This window comes from Tamandua tetradactyla, chromosome 17 (assembly GCF_023851605.1).
Source record: "Tamandua tetradactyla isolate mTamTet1 chromosome 17, mTamTet1.pri, whole genome shotgun sequence".
NCBI classification, from domain to species: Eukaryota; Metazoa; Chordata; class Mammalia; order Pilosa; family Myrmecophagidae; genus Tamandua; species Tamandua tetradactyla.
Window position 1 is genome coordinate 4870267 of NC_135343.1, and position 18795 is coordinate 4889061.

Sequence of the window (18795 nt, forward strand, 5' to 3'; positions counted from 1 at the left end):
AAATGTGATGTATTTTATGCATGTCAATAAAGGAATGACCAGTTCTTGTTCTACAGAGAATGGAAATTGGAAGTCAAACCCCCTTTGTATTCCAAAATAGGGTCTCAAACATTTTGTAATTTTCATTTAAATTGTTAGGAAGCTTGGAGCTATTAGTTAATCTATCTTCCAATATTCTGTTTAATATAGCACTGAATAAACGATGCAAGTTGTCAATGGATGAGTGATCAACTAATAGCTCTGCTAGTAAGTGATTTATTTTTCTTCAAAAAAGTTGCACAAATCAAAAAAAAAAAGCATAAATCCACAGGATGAGGGATGTTTCAGTTTGCGAATGCTGCCAGAATACAATGTACCAGAAATAGATTGGCTTTTACAATGGAAATTTATTATGTCACAAATTTACAGTTCTAAAGTCAGCCATGAAAATGTCCATATTAAGGCATCAACAAGAGGTACCTTCACTCAAGGAAGATCCATCGGGTCCCAGGTTTCTCTGTTTCATGGGAAGGTGCATGGCAATGTTTGCCACCACTTCTCTCCTGCTTCTGGTTTCAAAAGGCTCGCTCTGGCATTTCCTGGGGTGTATTCCTTCCGTATCACCAAATGTCCATGCTCTCTCCAAAATGTCCCTCTCTCAAAGAACTCTGGTAAGCGGATTAAGACCCACCTTGAATGGGTAGGGTCACATCTCCATGGAAACAATCTAATCAAATGATTCCATCTATAAGCCTGCACCCCAAAAATTGGATTAAAGTTTTTTTTTTTCTGGTAAAAACATAAAAGTTTGAAACATAAAAGTTTCAAACCAGTGCAAAGGATCTACCAGCTTCTCTAAAGTTACAATAGAGAGAGAGAGGGAAACAGCAGAAACTAGGAATTCTGGTTGGTAACTACTGGTCCTCAGAGAAGATCAGACTTTTGATAGATAAAAGCAAAACAGTTGGAAGCTGGAAAGCAGATGGACAGTCATTGACAAAACAGACATAAGAAAGGGAAATCCTCACTGCGAGAACAACTACATCCAGCCAACTTGGCAGGTGAACTCACTGTCCTACCCGCTACGAGGGACATGACTCCCGGGGGTGCAGACCTCCCTGGCAACAGGGGACATGACTCCCAGGGATGAGCCGGGACCTGGCATCATATGATTGAGAAATCCTTCTTGACCCAAAATGGGAAGAGAGAAATGAGACAAAGTAAGTTTCAGTGGCTGAGAGGTTTCAAATAGAGTCAAGAGGTTATTCTTATATATTATATAGATATCCCTGTTTAGTTTTTAGTGTATTAGAACAGCTAGCAGGAAATACTGAAACTGTTGACCTGTATTCCTGTAGCCTTGATTCTTGAAGATGATTGCATAACCATATAGCTTTTACAGTGTGATTGTGAAAACCTGTGGCTCATGCTCCCTTTATCCAGTGTATGGACAGATGAGTAAAACAATAAGGACAAAAAAATAAATAATTATGATGGAGAATAAGGGGTAAAAAGTAATTGGATAGAATGCAATAATAGTGGTCAATGAGAGGGAGGGGTAAGGGGTATGCAATGTCTGGGGCTTTTCTTTTTTTCTTTTTATTTCTTTTTCCAGAGTGATGCAGATATTCTAAAAATGATGATGGTGGTGAATACACAACTATGTGTTGGTATTGTGAGCCACTGAGTCTATACTTTGGATGGACTGTATGGTATATGAAGATATCTCAATAAAATACATTTTTAAAAAAATTCCCATCAGAAATATCATTGGGTTTAGAAATGATTGGTTACTGCCAATGTTAATATGCAAAATCAATAGGTAGACTTGAGTTGTAGATAGGAGTCTTCCAGGTTACTAAAACTGTTACCATTAGAAATCAAAAATAATCTTTTAATAAAAATTTAGATGATTTTGTGTTAACCCCCTCAAAAAATCTCAGTCAAAATATTTTTCTAAAATGTGATGAAATTATAACTATGAATTGCTGATATTTAGCAGGTTCATTTTCTTTATTTTTGTCTGTTAAAAAGGATTGAGTATTGTTAAGGACTCTTTTGGGGATGCACGTAAGACCTGTGTTTCTCTCATTCATTTTAATATAAACATGGAATACCTAATCTACTGGAAATTTTCCAGGAATAAAAAATTGTTTTAACTCAGAAAAAAAAAAAAAAAAGAAGAAAGGGAAATCCTGGCTTGGCAGTAGAAGCAAAGAACCAACTTGGTTTCGCAGTGCCAAATAAATCATCAAAAGACGCAGCACATGACAGTGCTGTCATGTCTCAGAGGGAGGGTGAAGGGGCGTGAAGTAAGGTTGAAAGGTGAGTGGGAAGCAGCTGAAACCATACGATCATTTCTCTGATCCCACAGAGATGTCACTTCTGGAGAGGGTAATTCAGAAGCTACCTGGCGCACTTGGAAAGGGGCAGGGGGTATTGGACAGAAAATAGGGAAATTAAGTAAAATGCACTTTGAATGCTGAATTTCTCAGCCTACTTCCCTACTTGGATTAAAGAACATAGAAGACTGGATGAGTTATTTCTTAGGAATATGAGCAGTCCAGAAGAAATATCTGAAAATCCAGGCAAGGAGGATTTCCCTACAAACAGCCTGAGAAGACACATTACAGGGATGGTCACAGCTGATAAACCTCTCTCTGTGCTCAGAGCTTCCGATAAACTTTTTATTAACCCCTGTGTAAACATGAGCTGATAACCAAGTATTTCCTGACATCTATTAACCAAGAAAGGCCCTACCATGTAATATAGAGACCAAAACAAAATAAACTACAAGTATCACCTAGAAAGAAACAAAGGTTATGTGAGAAGGAAAGTATGGGGGTGGGGAATATGTGTGCGTGTGGGGGGAGGCAAAGACTCTCAATATCCTCATACAGAAAAGAAAAGATATTGCATTCATAAAACAAAAGCAAGATGCTATAAAAAAAGATCATTGAGAGAACAACAAGAGGTCTTGGAACACGACAGCAGAAATGAACACTTATTAGAAAACTTAGAAGATAAAAATAAGGGAATTTCCTGGAAAATAAAACAAAAGGACAGAGGAAAAAGAGGAGAGAAAAAAATCAGAAAATTAGAGGACAAGTCCAGAAGGTCTATACTGAATAACAGAAGGAAGGAGAGAGAAAAATGGAGGGGAGGAAATTACCAACAAAATACATTTTTTATCCCAAGAGCAGCCAGTTCAATGAAGAAAATTAGAATGCCGCATATCATCACTGTAAAATGTCAAACACTGGAGACAAAGAGAAAATCCTACAATCTTTTAAAGAGGAGCAGGGGACATACCACATGCAAGGGATTAAAACCAGGCATTTCTCAACAGTGTGTTCTGTGAAGACAAAGGGAGAGACTAATAAAGAGAGAGAAAAAAAAATGGAAGGTGTAGTATAGGTCAGCCACAGAGGAATGATTGGTGAAGTGGATCCCAGGATTTTCCTGGAGTCTTTGGACCTGTTTCAGAGCAGAGCAGATCAGAAGGCTCTTGGAGAGAATTCTTCATGAAGAAGAATTGATAGAAACCCTGATATAAGAGGAGATTCAGAACTGAATTAGTGATGAGTGTAGAGAAAATTAAGGTAGCAAGCAAACAAAGCATGATTATTAATTCCAGGGAAAACAAGAAGTTATTCAAGAAACTTAAGTTATCCTGGGTTACTACACAGCTCAGCTGTGAACATGATTTTACATGGTATCTGGTCTGGGACAGAAACTTTTTCTGTGTTTTAACTCACGAGTTCCTTCCGGGCAGGAATTAACACCCTGATGAAAACTTTAAGTACTTTTTTTTTTTTTAAATAAACTTTAATGTTCTGGGACGTAAGTCCTCTACCCACATAGCTGACTGTCTGTCTGTGTGATAACCTTTAAACTAAACAATCTTTTCTTTGTACTGTTTGTATTTTCTGGCCAACCCAGAGAATCCGCTGCAGAAAACATCGAAAGGAAAGCAAGCAGTTTTTTATTGAATAAGAATAAACCAAAGTACCACAGGTCTCATTGATCATTGCAAAGAGATTAGAAAGAAAAAAAAGAAATTCCACCAAATTCCAAGAAATCATAAGCCTACTATGCTGCTCTAATTTTGGCTATCACACACACATGTTCTTATGAGTATCAACAACTTATCCTGTAACAGCCTGTCCTTAAACAGCACCATTTGTTGTACATTCTTTCATAGTTTATCCTAAATTCAACTTTATTGGGAGAAATAATAAAACTTCTCTTATCTCTATTACAAGCCTATGACAGAGCTCAGATAAAGATGCCTCAAACTCCTGCAGTGATGGGGAGATAGGGATGCTCACTTCCCAGGCTTTTACATGTCACAGGGACAGCTCCCAGGTTAGAAAGCTGACGACGCTTACTCAGTTTCCAGATATATACTCTTCACTGTGTTGTAACATTTTGCCGATTGTAAATCACAAAATGTTTATCATTTTCTGTCCCTTCAGAAAATACTAGTGATGTCCAAACCGCACCCCACCCCTCATCCAGCATTAAGGCAGCAACAAAAGTAAGAGAAGGAGGAGGAGAGAAGGTGGGGAGAAGACAACTGTTCTCACACGTTCTCAGATACTTCCACTAATATCCAGTTAGGGTAGCCAACTTGTTCTGGACTTTCCTAGTTTCAGCACTGAAGGTCCTACATCCCGGGAAAATCATCAGTCCCAGGCAAAACCATACACTCATCATCATCATCATCATCATCATCCTTACCACCATCACCATCACCCATCATTTGATTAGGTTCATGTGTCATATAGGTAAAAATGAAAACTTTCTTAGAGAAATTTTGCTTATTGTGTCCTGTTAGTATATCTGTATTTGGCCTAGAAAAGAAGCCTTTGTGGGCAGGGACTATAAGTCTTGCCTTCTCCATTTTTCAGTTCTCCTTGAACTGAGGTGTTCTCCTTGATGGGAACCAGTTTGCTGGACCCAATCGTGAGAGTGGGTCTTGGAAGGTGGAGAGAACAAGAAGGCAGCAGCACTGGAGGGGATCAAGGGCACGCCAGGCTTCTTAGGTGAGACCTCCCTGTCACCTGGTGCAGATCCTGCCCCTGTACCTGTGCCCACCTGTGGGCGGCTCTCCTCCTCACTTTTGTGCGGGCTTCTCTCCCCAACCGAATTTTCTGATGTGATATTTCCTGAGGGCAGAGACTCTAGTACAGTGCTTGGGAGAGAGGAACACATAGTAGTTGATTCAAAAAAAAAAAGTTTGGGGATTAACTAAACCTATTTGAAATAATGACAATAGTTTTAGAATGCCACTCTTTTTTTTTTTAGAATGCCACTCTTTAAGCATATGTATTTGTGTGTGTATGCATGCATATATACTCCATAGAATATTGATATTGCACAACTGATAGAATGAGACATTGATGACTTTTCCAGAAAACAAAGTCCCAAATTAAATAATTAACATGGTTGATGTACTTGGTGTATTTGATAACGACATTAACTGACAGATTACTATCCTGTAGTCCCCAAACAACAGATGGTTTAGCTGAATTCCAGAGATTTTGTGTGGGAAGTTGGGAGATGTGGGTGAAGGAGAAGGTCTTGTGATCCAAGAAAGGACAGGGAAGGAGGAGGTGAATTCAGATGACAGAGAGACAAGCAAGGTTAAGAAAATGTGACAAAGCTAAGAAGTGATGCAAAGTGTTCCAGCAAGAGATGGCTTCATTTTTTTCTCCTTAAAGCTTTTCGATTAAAATTTGCCTTTTATCAAAGAAGTCAATGGTAGGGTAGAATACCGGAAACCCAGTTAAATTTGAATTTCAGATACACAATGAATAATATTTTTGATTAACTATGTCCCAAATGTTGTATGGGACTTATATGAAAAAAAAAGAATATATATATATATATATATATATATATATATATACACATGTTCATTGTTTATCTGAGTGGTGGCCAGGGGTCAGGGCCCGTCCCTTAGGGGACTTACAGTCAGGCCAGGTGTTCTAGTTTGCTAGCTGCCGGAATGCAACACACCAGAGACAGATTGGCTTTTAATAAAAGGGGATTTATTTTGTTAGTTCTTCAGAGGAAAGGCAGCTAACTTTCCACTGAGGTTCTTTCTTACGTGGGAAGGCACAGGATGGTCTCTGCTGGCCTTCTCTCCAGGCCTCTGGGTTCCAACAACTTTCCCTGGGGTGCTTCCTTTCTGCATCTCCAAAGGCCTGGGCTGAGCTGCGAGTGCTGAGATGAGGTATGCTGAGCTGCTTGGGCTGTATTAAGTTGACCTCTCTCATTTAAGCACCAGCCAATTAAGTCAAACGTCATTCATTGCAGCAGGCATGCCTCCTAGTGGACTGCAGATGTAATCAGCAACAGATGACATTCACGTACCATTGGCTCATGTCCACAGCAACAGAACTAGGTGCCTTCACCTGGCCAAGTTGACAACTGAATCTAACTACCACACCAGTCTTCTGACCAGCGCGTGCTCTGCTCTGGTACTCTCTGTGCTTGGGTGGAACAATTTCATTTTCCTTACAACCCCACAGCAGTGGGGCTAATTGAAAAGATGAATCGGCTTTTAAAAAGATGAATCGCTTTTTAAAAGAGCAGTTAAAAGATGATAAGCATTCTCGGCAGCAGTGGACATATCCAGCCCTCCCCAGCCTGAGTTCTTGGCTGAGCAGCCACCCCCACCCCTGCTGAACTGGTAAAGGTGAAGCCCATGCAAGCGCTGCAAATTCAGGTCAGAGGACCTGTAACGTGCAGCCACAAAGAGATAATGAAGATAACTCGCTCTTGCCTGTGCCACTACCATTAGAAACTAAGGAGAGTAAGATTGATTGGCCATGGTTCTGGCTGGTGCAGCTGTGCTGGTTGGGAATTCTAAGCCCACGGGTTATCAGGGTCACCCAAAATTGAAGTTTTACACCATAGTTTATACACAAAACGCCAAAAGTTGTACCTGTAACCAATGCAGGACCCCCATACCCCAAAACACAGCATGTATGACTCTGTGGACACTTATGCCCAGGCAAACTGGATTTGACTCCAGAAAGCTCCCTGCAATTGCAGGGGGATAAGGAAATTTATATATAGAAATTTAACTTGTATTCTTTTTGCTGTTAGCGTTGTAGCAAATCAAATACCTTTTGCAAGAGGCTTCTTCGGTAACCTATATGCACAATAAATCTCAGTGCTGCGTGTGCATTGAACTGCCACTGTTGGGTGCCACCAGCCTGCCTTGGACTGTGACCCCTGTGATTTGGACAGCGTAGAGTATATCCTGCTGGCCTGGCAGAATTCAGCACATTGGAAAATCCGGAAAGAATCTTCTCAGGTAGGATTAAAATCACAGGTTTTATCAATTCTCAGTAGAAAGGTTTATTTCCTTTCTTGGCCATCAGGGCATCACTTTGCTGGGTGGTTATCCCTGTGTGCGGGGCTTCTAATGTTCCGTTGTCTCTCACACCATGGGGGAATATGAATGGGTGTCTGTCCTAGGGTCAACACAAAGCGCCGCGTCGGGGTGAGTTGTGGCCGCCCAAAGGTCGGGACTCCCTCTTTTAGGGAAGGGGTGGGGCCTCAAGCCCATTGCTGCCCACGTGACCAAACACGGCTGTTCAAGAAAACTCCCCCGCCCTACTCACCCTGGGTAGGAAACTCTCGCAGGACGCTGCTGAGACTCCGAGGCAGCCAAATCTCGCGGGACTCTGTGGACCTTTATAAGCCTCCCACTCCCCCACCGCCATCTTGGCACACTCTTTCTCCGGTCTTGGTCGGCTGCGCGCATAGTTTCCCAATCGGCCGCCGATGAGAAGAATTATTTTCCTGTCTGTAAGTCTCTAGTAAAATTCAGGGCTAATCTCTCTGGTGTGCTGTTTGGTTTGGGGGTTGGGCTTGGCTGGAACCGTCTGAAATTCAAATGTCACCAGGCTTTCTGTATTTTCATTTGCTAACTGTGGCAAGGCTACTCATAGAGGTGTAGGGTTCATTTTACAGAAATCTACATTTCAGGTAAGCACCACAGAAATATCTTTAAAAGGACCAAGCCCCTTAGTACGCGCACACATACACATATACACACACACGCAGACCACAAAACACCGTTTTCAATTCTTCCTTTAATGTAATTCATGTTACTTTGAGGCTCTTCAGGTCCAACTTAGATGCACAGTTGCCAAGCCCAGCGACTGGTTTTATTTATAGAACAATTGAGGCCTCATGTGTGATAATCCCTTTGGTTTGACCCGAAGCCTTAGAAGCCGTGCCTCTTGTAGAATTTGGCTCGTGCAAGGACGTCGTTGCAGAAGTCACAGCTCAGGTCCTGGCTGCTCGTGACATAGCCAACTCCTCCCCCATAGGCACAGAGGCCGCCTGGAAGGAATGTGACATGACCGTGATAGCCATTAGAACTGACCCAGCAACTCCTGGCTGATATAGTATGCTCACCAGCTAACTCAGATACTCTATCCTAATTGCCTGTCAGGAGGCTATGAGGGTTTGGAGGAATCTCATGGAGTGTATTGCATCTGGCCTTATTAATTCTGTGTTGTAAAACAACCAGCCAGGTGGCTTACACGTACCTCTCAAATACTGGTCTGGGGTCCAGGTTGGAAACCTCCTCTGCACGTCTTTGATTCTAACAACGAGAAGTCCAGTTATCTCAGCAACCTGGGATTCGGTAAGCCAGGATCTGGGAGCATAAATTTCAGGGTCCTGGAGGGAGAAGACAGGAAAAAACAGGTGGAAGTATGACGTGGCTTCATGGATTCGGAAGTCATGCTCCTACAGAATAACAGAGCAAGGATCCACTCCCAGGCCTTTCTCAGCTCCAAAGCCTGACATCTTTCTCCTGTACCACTGCCTAGTCGGAAGTTCTCCCTAGAGCACCGTGGGCAATATCCTAGAAACACCACACAGGTTGCTCTGAAAAGCACTTATGGCCCTAAGTGAATCAGAACTGTCACTGCCCAAATCTCTGAAGCAGAGCCAAGCTCTCGCGGCTCCAGGGAGCTCTCTGGGAGTGCCATCAACCAAGGAAAGCAAAAGGCACACGGTGGCCTTCAGGCTGTGCTGCTCCGTGGAGCTGCTGCCGTCCCGTTAACTGATGGGCACTTACCTGCACCACCCCGATGCTGTCGGCCGCACTGCCCACGTTGACCAGAACTTTGCCACCGTGAGATTGTCTGGACAGTACGCCGGCGATCACTGCAGGATCGACACAATATCTTTGGCCAACGGTGCGCATCATGGGTTGGTACCTGAGCAGGTATGGCATGTCTATTTCGGCCAGCCTTTCAGAAGCACGGACTCCTAAGGCAAGCACAAGAGGAAGAGTTTAATTTAATTTTTTTTAGTGTGCTGCTTGGCTGATGGGGTTTGGTGTGACTCACAGTGACGTGACAGTTCAAGGGTGGGATGTACACACCAAGCGTCTGGGTAGAGGTCTAGGACTGAGAAGCACAAGCTTCAGTCTTAGATCCCTCTGGGTCACTCCCTGACTTCTTGCTTTCCTCCTGTGAGCCTGGTTTGGTGTTCCCTGAGCAGGGGTCCTCTGTGGCTGCCAGGCATGGTAGTGCCCCTTGAGCGAGTCTCTTGGGGAATGCTCAGGCCCATCCAGGACAATTCCCGTCGGCACAGGCCCCCCTGGCCCCGTGTGAAGCATCCCAGACAGGGTTATTTGGTAAAAAGTGTCCATTTATCAGCTGCAATGGGTACAAGATGCGAAGGAGAAATTCTCCCAAACCCTTCAATAAGTCCTTGGAGAGTCTCCCTCAATAGTTTTGCTCACTTTCCACTCTAAAGTGACACCAGAAATCATTTTTAGGATACTGTGTGACCTTAGATCTTTATAAAATAACAATAACAGTGGTGTGTCTGGCTAGCCACTTACCTCCTGAGCACTTTTATGGTATAAAAATCACTCTCATCCACATAGAGCGATCAGAATTTATAACACTGAAAAGTAGTGTTATCCCCAATTCAATGCAGGCCCAGAGAAGTAAGCAACTTGTTCAGAAAGTAGAACCACAACTAAGACAAGGTATTTGGAATCCAAGTCCAGGGCTCTCCCCACCACCCCATAGCTTGGGGCTGTGGGAGACAGTGGGGGCCCATAGGACATGTAGGGAGGATCAAAGCCTAGGGGAAGGACGGGACATCGGGGGTAGCATATAAAGGGAAGGAGAAAAAACCATGGAAGTCACAATAGCCACTAGGGCTCTGCCTTCTGAGAGAGAGAGAGAGAAAGAGGAGGCAGAGGGCGGGAGAGGACAGTGAGTATAACTACCACAATAGTTCAATCCTTGTCGTCTTCCAATTCCACAGGACGCCCCAGGGGTGTCGAAGGTTCGGATGTTTCCATAGCATCCCCAGTTGCTGCTTTCAGCTGAGTCTGCACAGTGAGAATATTTGAGCACAAGCCGTTAAACTAGACTAGTTCTGGTCATCCTTCTGTTCATAACGAAAGTGACATGGACAATAATTACTGTAGTCAAAACAACAATAAGAACTTCACTCTGTAACTGAAACATTTTGGAAATTTTACAGTATGTTAAGATATTACCACAGAAACCGTTTGATACTAAATGTTTACCTCCTGTCCTGTGGACATAAGAAACTTTTATAGTCCTTAGACTCCTCGCAAAGCTCTGGGCCCTATAAGCCAGTCCTCACCCATATCTTACTTGAGCTCTGAACACTTCTTGTTCAGATACTCCTCTAACTCGTGGGTCTGGTGAGATATTTGTTTGCCCTGGATGAAAAAATGGATAAAATCCGGGTTCCAAAAAGGCCCTAAAGTGGGGAGCATTGCCTGGTATTGACACCGTGAATTCACACCAAGAAGATGGCTCTTGAGTGAGGAGCAAGAGACCGCCTTGTGCCTGTGTAAGCCTGTAAGGACTTTTCATTAGACTTCTTTTTATCTATTTTGATCCTTGAAGTAGATTTTATAATCAAATCTTCATGCATGATCTTGGAGATCCATGGAGACATATCTGTTGCATATCATCATATATCTATTGTACACTTTCATAAATACATTTTTTGAGGGAGGGGTGCATGGGTTGGGAATCAAACCTGGTTCTCCCACATGGCAGGCGAGCATTCTACCACTGAACCAGCTGTGCATCCCATAAATACATTTTAAGGTTCTATTTTTTTTACTAAAAACTTCATTGAGTTGACATCTGAAAATACTAGTATTTTGGAGTAAATATTTCTGCTTTACAAACTTCTGAGGCATAATCTCAGAGAAATGTAAAAATGAAAATACCTGGCTTCTGTGAGTGTACTAAAAAACAAGTCAATGTGTGCATTTAACTTTTTAAATCAGTATACTTTCACCTTTGTGACTGGTGGCCAATATTCTATAACCTTAATCACCCTTGCCCCTTGAAATTCCTTCCATTCCCACTGCTTAGCAACTCACAGAAATTTAAAAATATTCATTGAATTAATGGGTCAATAAATAAATGAATGGATATAAGACTCCATATGAGAAATTTTTAGACTATAGAATCAAGAAAAAGCTTCCCTCTCTTGAGGAACTAAGCTTCCTCCTATAATTTATCAAGAATCATGCATGTTCCCTTTTTGCCCCATGGAACACTAAAACTAAAACTGAAGTTCCATGACGGCCGCCAGATCAGTCTCTTAGTCACATCTCCTTTGTATGATTCCCTTGATGCCAGTTTAAATTATTAGTCTTCTAATGGCAAACCACCTGAAAGTCTTCTGTGGAAATGTGTCGTGTATGAATAAATTCAATTAAGAAAACAGCAGATAATACTTTCAGTGAATGAGCTTTTATAGTGAGACTATGACCATTATCAATGCTGCATATTGAAAGTCCAGCCTTAAGTAAAGCTGTTTTCAGTCCACCTCACATTCTGGTCAAGCCTGTTCTTTTCGGGGGGCAAGCAGGGAAGAAATTGCATGTCAATGACTGTAACCAACTCCAGGATTTGTTAGAAAGCCTAGGAGAAATATAATGGTTTCCATTTAGTTTCAAGTACCAGAAGTACTGTACATCCCTATGCTTATCCTTCCCATGTCCAAGGTCACTTGGAGAAAGTGAAACCCACTCACGAGTGATGGCCAGGAGGCCCAGAAGCAGCCACAGGGCAGACATATCGACGAGCTGGCTCAACAGGTCCTGAAATAATTGCAGAATAAAACTTAGCTTAAAGATGTGAAAATATTAATAGCTATGACAACATATAACATTTCTACGGAAAGGGAGGAAAAGAGAAAGGAGGAAATTTCTCTGTCTGAACTAAGAAAAGTAATTATTTCAATGATAACAAAAAAGCAAAAGTAAGGCATGTACTCTGTCCATCCTCTCAGCTTGAGAGCCATTAAAATTAGCTTAAAAAACTGACTTGGTGGGCGGGCCGCGGTGGCTCAGCGGGCAAAGTGCTTGCCTGCTATGCCGGAGGACCTCGGTTCGATTCCCGGCCCCAGCCCATGTAACAAAAACGGAGAAACAGAATACAATAAAACAAGAAAATGTTTAAAGATGTTTCCCTTTCTTCCTTCCTTCCTTCCTTCTATCCTTCCTTCCTTCTCTCTGTCTTTCCTTTAGAAAAAAAAAAAAAAAAAAAAAACTGACTTGGTCCGCATGGACTCAGTAGTTATCAGACGTTAGATTTTTCAGTGAAGAGACTGATTCCCAGCAACAAGAAATACTGACTCCAGTCCCTACAAAGCAACTTTGTGTTGCATGTGCTGTAACCCAATAGTCTCTTCATTGATATAGAAGTGTTTTTGTATTAGTGATTTCTCTGATTTTGGATTTTTTTTTTCAAGTTAGAGGAGAATTTTCACTTCAGTACTGTAGAAATAGACTATTTGCCTTAGAGGGAGGAAGGGAGTTGGTGGCCATTTTCCCCACTGCTCTCCCTGCCCAGCCCACTTCCTCCTGGAATCTCAGGCTCCCTTGGACACCTCAAGCTGCCATGTTCCCTGTCTCCCTCTGTGAAATCCTGTGTTGGAACAAACCTGAGTGAGAGTCCAGAGAGGACACGGACATAGGCTACTCCTGCAACAAAGCTGAGTGCCCGGGAAGACAGGCAGTGGGCAGGGGTGCCAGGGTTTGAACTTGCTCAGGTGTCTGGCAAACATGAGGACCGCCAGCTGGCCACCACCCAGCATTCATATCTCTTTCTTATGCCAGCCACTGCTCTAATCACCTTCTGAGTGTGCAGACAGCCCCAGACCCCTCACTAGCTATGAATATGCAATGACCTCCCAGAAAGACCCCAAGGAATGCTGGAGCAGTTGGGTCCCTGCCCCCAAAGCCTCACCCTCCCCACCAACCTGTCCCCCTGCACAGTGTTTCTCACCTTCTCCCTTGGCCGGCTGAACCTGGCTGCCATTTTGAATTATTACTACCACTGTTGTAGGAATGTGCGTATAAATATGGCCCTTGGTACTTTTAAAATACTTTTCTCATCTCTTGTTTTAAGGTTATTCATATGGGTGGTTGCACCCAAACATCCAGGCAGAGAGTACCTCAAGAAGCAGGAAAGGAATTTAAGAAGTAATTTGCATTGGTTCTTCTTGAATTAAGATGGTGCACGCTCCTCGGACGAGGTAATAGCTTTTGTTTTCATCCCTACCACATTGAGATAGTCTGTCTGATTGCCCTTAGTTGAGCAGAAAATGCCACTGTCAGTGCCAACATCAGAAGGGTAAAGGACCTTGCAATTTCATTGTTCAGCTACCCAGTAGGACTCATGCATTCAGCACCCACTGAGTCCCCAACACTGATTAAGAGAAGACAATAGCACAGTCCATTCAGTCAATTAAAGGAGAAAAGAATAGAGAAAGAACTGCTTTGGTTCAGGAAAAGTTCAGTCTCATGAAATTTGTTATTTACAGAGGCTTCTCACTGGCTTTATGGAAGGGACCCTTCAGGAGAAAGCATTGAAAGCACTTCATTCTTTTTGCCGCTTTGCCAGGAAACAGGATACTTCTCTTGAAAACCTGAGTGGCAGAACTTAGCTTTTATTGCAGTCTGGGAGCTACCTCCTTTTCCAACACTGAACTCATAACTATTAGGAACACAGAACTATTTTTGGCTGCCTCTGAAATCAGGGCTTCAAATTAATTTTTTCAGTTTTATCAGGAAAGCGAGAAGTGACACGGGACCTATACATAGCATGTTGAAGCAACCCAGACTCCATGACTCCAACCTTACAGGTACGCTCTACTTTAGGGGGGATTTTGAGACATCGCTTGGATGTGTTAAAGGAATGTCCATCGGTTACTGGTGACTAATCTGTTCATGCTCCTGTCACTTGAAAACATTGTGAAGATTTGAAGCACACTCTGTATGGTTTTTCTGTAAACCTTCAACTGCTCTAATGATAATAACAAGTAAACATAATATGTGATTTATTACGAATGATATATCAGGTAGACACAGCACAGTGGTCTTGATTTCAAGCCTGATATCTTGCATATTGTGGCGTTTCTCTTGGCCCTTCCTAAGAGCAAAAGAGGAACTGAGAGCCTGGGGTTTCGACCAGCCAGGGCACAGGCCTGCAGGGCTCCCTGGACATGGCAACCTGAGCACGCCTCAGGGGCCGCTTCGAGAGTCTGAAGGCCTCTACCAGGCCCCCTTCCTCTACCTACCCTCCCTCCACTGGACACTTCATCTTCTAAAACCATTTATATTTGTCATGCACAACAGCCCATTTCTTCAAGCTCAGTTAACCATATTTTTCTGGGAAAGGTGGAAATAAAGGTGTTTGGTCTTTGTAGTTCTCTCAGTGCAGAACTTCCATCCCTTGCCACAAATGTTCTTCAGATCTTTTGCCATCACCTCAGAACACAGCCATCCACATGTTGTCAGGTCCCACGGAGTGCTGGGAGGTGAAGGCAGCCCTGTGGATTGTGGCCCCCCACATTCAGTCATGGAGGACTCGAGAACTACTCGATGCATCTGGATTAGCTCCAAGCAACTTGTCCCTGTGCCCTTGTCTGACTACTAATGTCTCTCCGTCTGTTGGCTCCCTATGGGCACCAGGCCTTTCTGTGGAATCCCCTCTTGGTCACACACCTCTGTTCCCCCACCCCCCACATGCACACCGGGGCCCAGCAGAAAGCAGTGTGCTTCAAGTCAAATAATAGCAACGACCATCACAGATGTAAATAAATACCCTGTGCCTCTGACATTAGGTCAAGGCTTTCTTGAGGCAAATCTAACTTTGTAGAGTAAAAGGTAAGACAGCAATATATTAGCGTATTTTAAACAGTCATTTTTTGCAGGATTGCATTTTCTGTGAAAAATAGGTACTGATTCCATATGGATTATGAGCAGCTCCAGCCAATGCCGTAAAGTTCGGAAGGTGTGATGGCTTCACTTCTCACCGGCAGATTCTTTCCTGGCCAGGAGAGACTGTTAACAGTGTGTGGCCCTCTCTTCTTGGGCAACTGCTGGGCAGCTGCTGCCCTTCCTTCACTTTGTCCATTTAGGTTTCCCAGAGCTGAGAAGGCCGGGCAGCTCCTCTTAGGGACTGGGGCTCCCCAGGAATGCCCCCTTCTGAATGATGAGCTAAATGAAGAGCCCTTGGCCTGTTTCTTCCATAAATTCTTGAAGCTTGTTCATCTTCTTAGGCTGTTAGCCAAACTTAAGTTGGTAGGTCCTCTTGGCCTTAGTTCTTTCTTTCATTGCTTCCAGGGAAAATAAGATGATGTTACAAAACCATCTCTTAAGGGGTATGAATTAAAGTAACAACTTCAGTCTTTTGAGTTTGAACTAACAGAAGAGACATCCAGCCTGACTTATTACAGCTGTTAAATGCACACATATTTCTGTTCTCCCATGCTTTGTTTCATGCATTCTCACAAATACGAAAGGAACTATATACGCTTGCATTAAGAGAAATGCTATTTTTTATAGGTATTATAGTGAACAGAGAAAAAAGCATTCTACCATCGACAGTCTTTTACAACTTGGATTTTTCTTGCAAGGTCATTAAGTTGAATCTGACTCCAACTTTTCCTCTTTACTCAGCAGCGGAGACATAATCATTATCAGCTGATTATCAAACATTGATTTTTGCTCCTAAATAAGCCTGAGTATAAATTCCACCACAATATTTTATACTCACCTGTCTTCAGTCTGCCCTGGTGCTCGAAAGCAGGCAGCCCCCGTGCCTTATATACTGCCTCCTGCTTCCTCTCTTTAAAAACATTGACCTCAGCCTCCTGTGTGGAGATTTATGGCTGTTTCATAAATTATAGTAATAATCATAATAATTATAAATACTTTGAACTTATATAGGGCCTTTTATTCAGGAATGTCCTGATATTTTGCAAACATTAACCAATTAGGTCTTTACCACAGTTCAGAAGGCGGATCTTTTTTTTAAAATATTTTTATTGAGAAATCTTCACATACACATACAGTCCATACATGGTGTATAATCAGTGGCTCACAATATCATCACCTAGTCATGTGTTCATCACCATGATCATTTTTAGAACATTTGCATCACTCCAGAAAAAGAAAGAAGAAAAAAAAATCATACATACCATACCCCTTACCCATCCTTCTCATTGACCATTATTATTTCGATCTCCCCAATTTTTTACCCTTTATCCCCTGCCCCCACTATTTTTTTTTATCCTTATTTGTTTGCTCCTCTGCCCATATCCTGGAGAAAAGGAATATCACACAGAAGGTTTTCAGAATCACACAGTCACATTGTAAAAGCTATATAGTTATACAGTCTATCTTCAAGAATCAAGGTTACTGGAACACATTTCGATTGTTTCAGTACTTCCCTCCAGCCACTCCAACACACCACAAACTAAAAAGGAATATCTGTATAATGCATAACAGTAACCTCCAGGATAACCTTTCAATTCTGAAATCTCTCAGCCACTGAGACTTTATTTTGTCTCATTTCTCTGTTCCCCCTTTTGGTTAAGAAGGCTCAGAAGACAGTTCTTAGTTGGAGGTTTATTTTGATACTTTCTGGAGGGGTCCTGGTAGGAAGGAAAAAGAGAGAAAAGCAAAAAGAAAAAGAAGGGAAGGAGGGAGGGAGTAAGGAAGGAAGGGAAAGGAAAGGAAACAAGGAAGAGAGGGAGAGAGGGAGGAAAGGGTGGGGTTCAGGGAGGAAAGAAAGTGGCAGAATTGAATTTGGAGTGTCGGCCAAATTCCTGGTCTATCTGAAGCACAGAGAGCCACGCCGGGCACACTGTTTCACCCACGCCCTACACAGTCTGCATGATGCGATTTTATACATGTTTAGTACCCGCTCTTTGTTCCTAGATGTCACCATCAGTAAATACTTTGAGAGGGTTTATATGAAGTTCCCAGGAAGAACTGTTTGTCCCAGATTTCCCAGTGGATGAGTTTCATAGCTAAAAGTGGGAATCCCCTTCCACCACCCACACCCTAAGCTCCAGCTCCACCAAACAATTTCGTTTTCCCAAACACAGCACCGTCTTTTACGCAGTGCCTGCATACAGTGTCTCCTTCTGGCTGGCACACGCTGCTCTCCTTTTGATCTAACGCCTTTAGGGAGAAGGACTGTCTCATTTGTCTTTATAACCCCAGCGCCCAACACACTGCCTGACACATATTAGACACTCAGTAAATGCGGTGGAATAAAGGAATGAATGACTTGTTCGTTAGCTAACTCGTGTATAATTATCTCCTCTACACAACTCCCCCCACCCTGCTCCCTGCCCTCCCTTTACTCCATGAGAGCAGTGAACTTAGCTGCCTTACTTATGACTAAATCCTCAGGCCCCAGATCAGAGTTGCCACACTGTGGGTGTTCTCAGTAAATACTTGTTGAATCATTAATAAATGGATAATTCCTACAGCTTCACCCATCGAGATCCCAATTGGGTCCCCACCTCTGAGTCCGGGGTAGGTTCACCTTCCTTACGATTCTACCGACATTTCCATCCCAGCACATCTGCCTCTAAGGTTTGTTTTTTATTGGTCTGAAAGGAATTCGAGGGCAAGGACTGGGTCCTTGTATTCTCTAAATGGCACATAAGGGATATCCAATGCATGTTTATGAAATGAATAAATGGGCAAATTAAAGGGTATTTATGACTTTGGAGGCAACACTGAGTCAGTATCCCCAGCTTCAGACTTTGGGGTTTAGGATTTTGTTGTTCTCTATCCTTAGCTGGGATGGTGAAGCCAGGAGATGGCCTGTGAACCAGATCCAGACTTGGAGACCCACAGAGTTCCTGAACTTTAAATGCTTGAGGCTGTGAGAGTGCTGGGCTCCTCTCTACTATTGGCAAGAGTTGTAGCAAAAAAACAGAGAAGTGGGTTAAAAACCATATCCCTACATGTTGGGGGTTGAATTGTGTCCCCCACAAAGATGTTCAAGTCTTAATCTGTGTTACTGTGGATGTGGACCTTTCGGGTAAACAGGACCTCTGGAGGTGGTGTTACTAGTTAAGATATGGACTCAATTGTGAATAGAAACCTCGGAGAACCTTATTGAGATGAGACCACTGCAATCAGGGTGGGTCTTAATCTATTTGACGGGGTCCTTAGAAGGAGAGGAAACCTGGGCAGAGACAAGGGTGACTGAGCAGGAGAAATGGAAGCCAGAAGTAGGAGGAGCCAGAGCAAGAGGTGCCCACGTGGCAGAGGCAGACACACAAGTCAAGGAGTCCCCAGGACTGTGGCAAGATACACTAGAGCTACAGACTCAAGAAGGAAGCATAACCTGCCAGTACCATGAGGCTGTCGGACTTATAGCTTCCAAAACCATGCGACGAGAAGTTACTGTTATTAAGCCAACACATTGTATGGTATTTGCTCCAGTAGCCTTG

General features: G+C 43.0%; 1 protein-coding gene and 1 long non-coding RNA gene across 9 annotated transcripts in view; one reads left to right on the top strand and one right to left on the bottom strand.

Moving 5' to 3' along the window:
* The first annotated feature begins 7698 nt into the window (after positions 1–7698).
* The window catches only part of LOC143660648 (uncharacterized), a 45859-nt gene continuing 34762 nt past the window's right edge, over positions 7699–18795 (top strand). For 5 of the 8 annotated variants that reach the window (XR_013164159.1, XR_013164158.1, XR_013164162.1 and 2 more), the window contains exons 1-3: positions 7699–7806; positions 13443–13569; positions 14096–14178. This is a non-coding gene — a long non-coding RNA (uncharacterized LOC143660648). Of the gene's footprint in view, positions 7807–13442; positions 13570–14095; positions 14179–15236; positions 15689–18795 lie in introns of those variants that run through there. The other 3 variants (XR_013164161.1, XR_013164155.1, XR_013164156.1) reach the window with 3 other exon arrangements.
* Positions 7973–12106, bottom strand: LYG1 (lysozyme g1). The gene is made up of 5 exons (XM_077133877.1): positions 12064–12106; positions 10262–10366; positions 9092–9285; positions 8556–8688; positions 7973–8346 (listed from the first exon to the last, which is right to left on the bottom strand). The coding sequence occupies exons 1-5, from the start codon at positions 12104–12106 to the stop codon at positions 8228–8230; spliced, it is 594 nt and encodes a 197-aa protein (XP_076989992.1). The 3' UTR covers positions 7973–8227.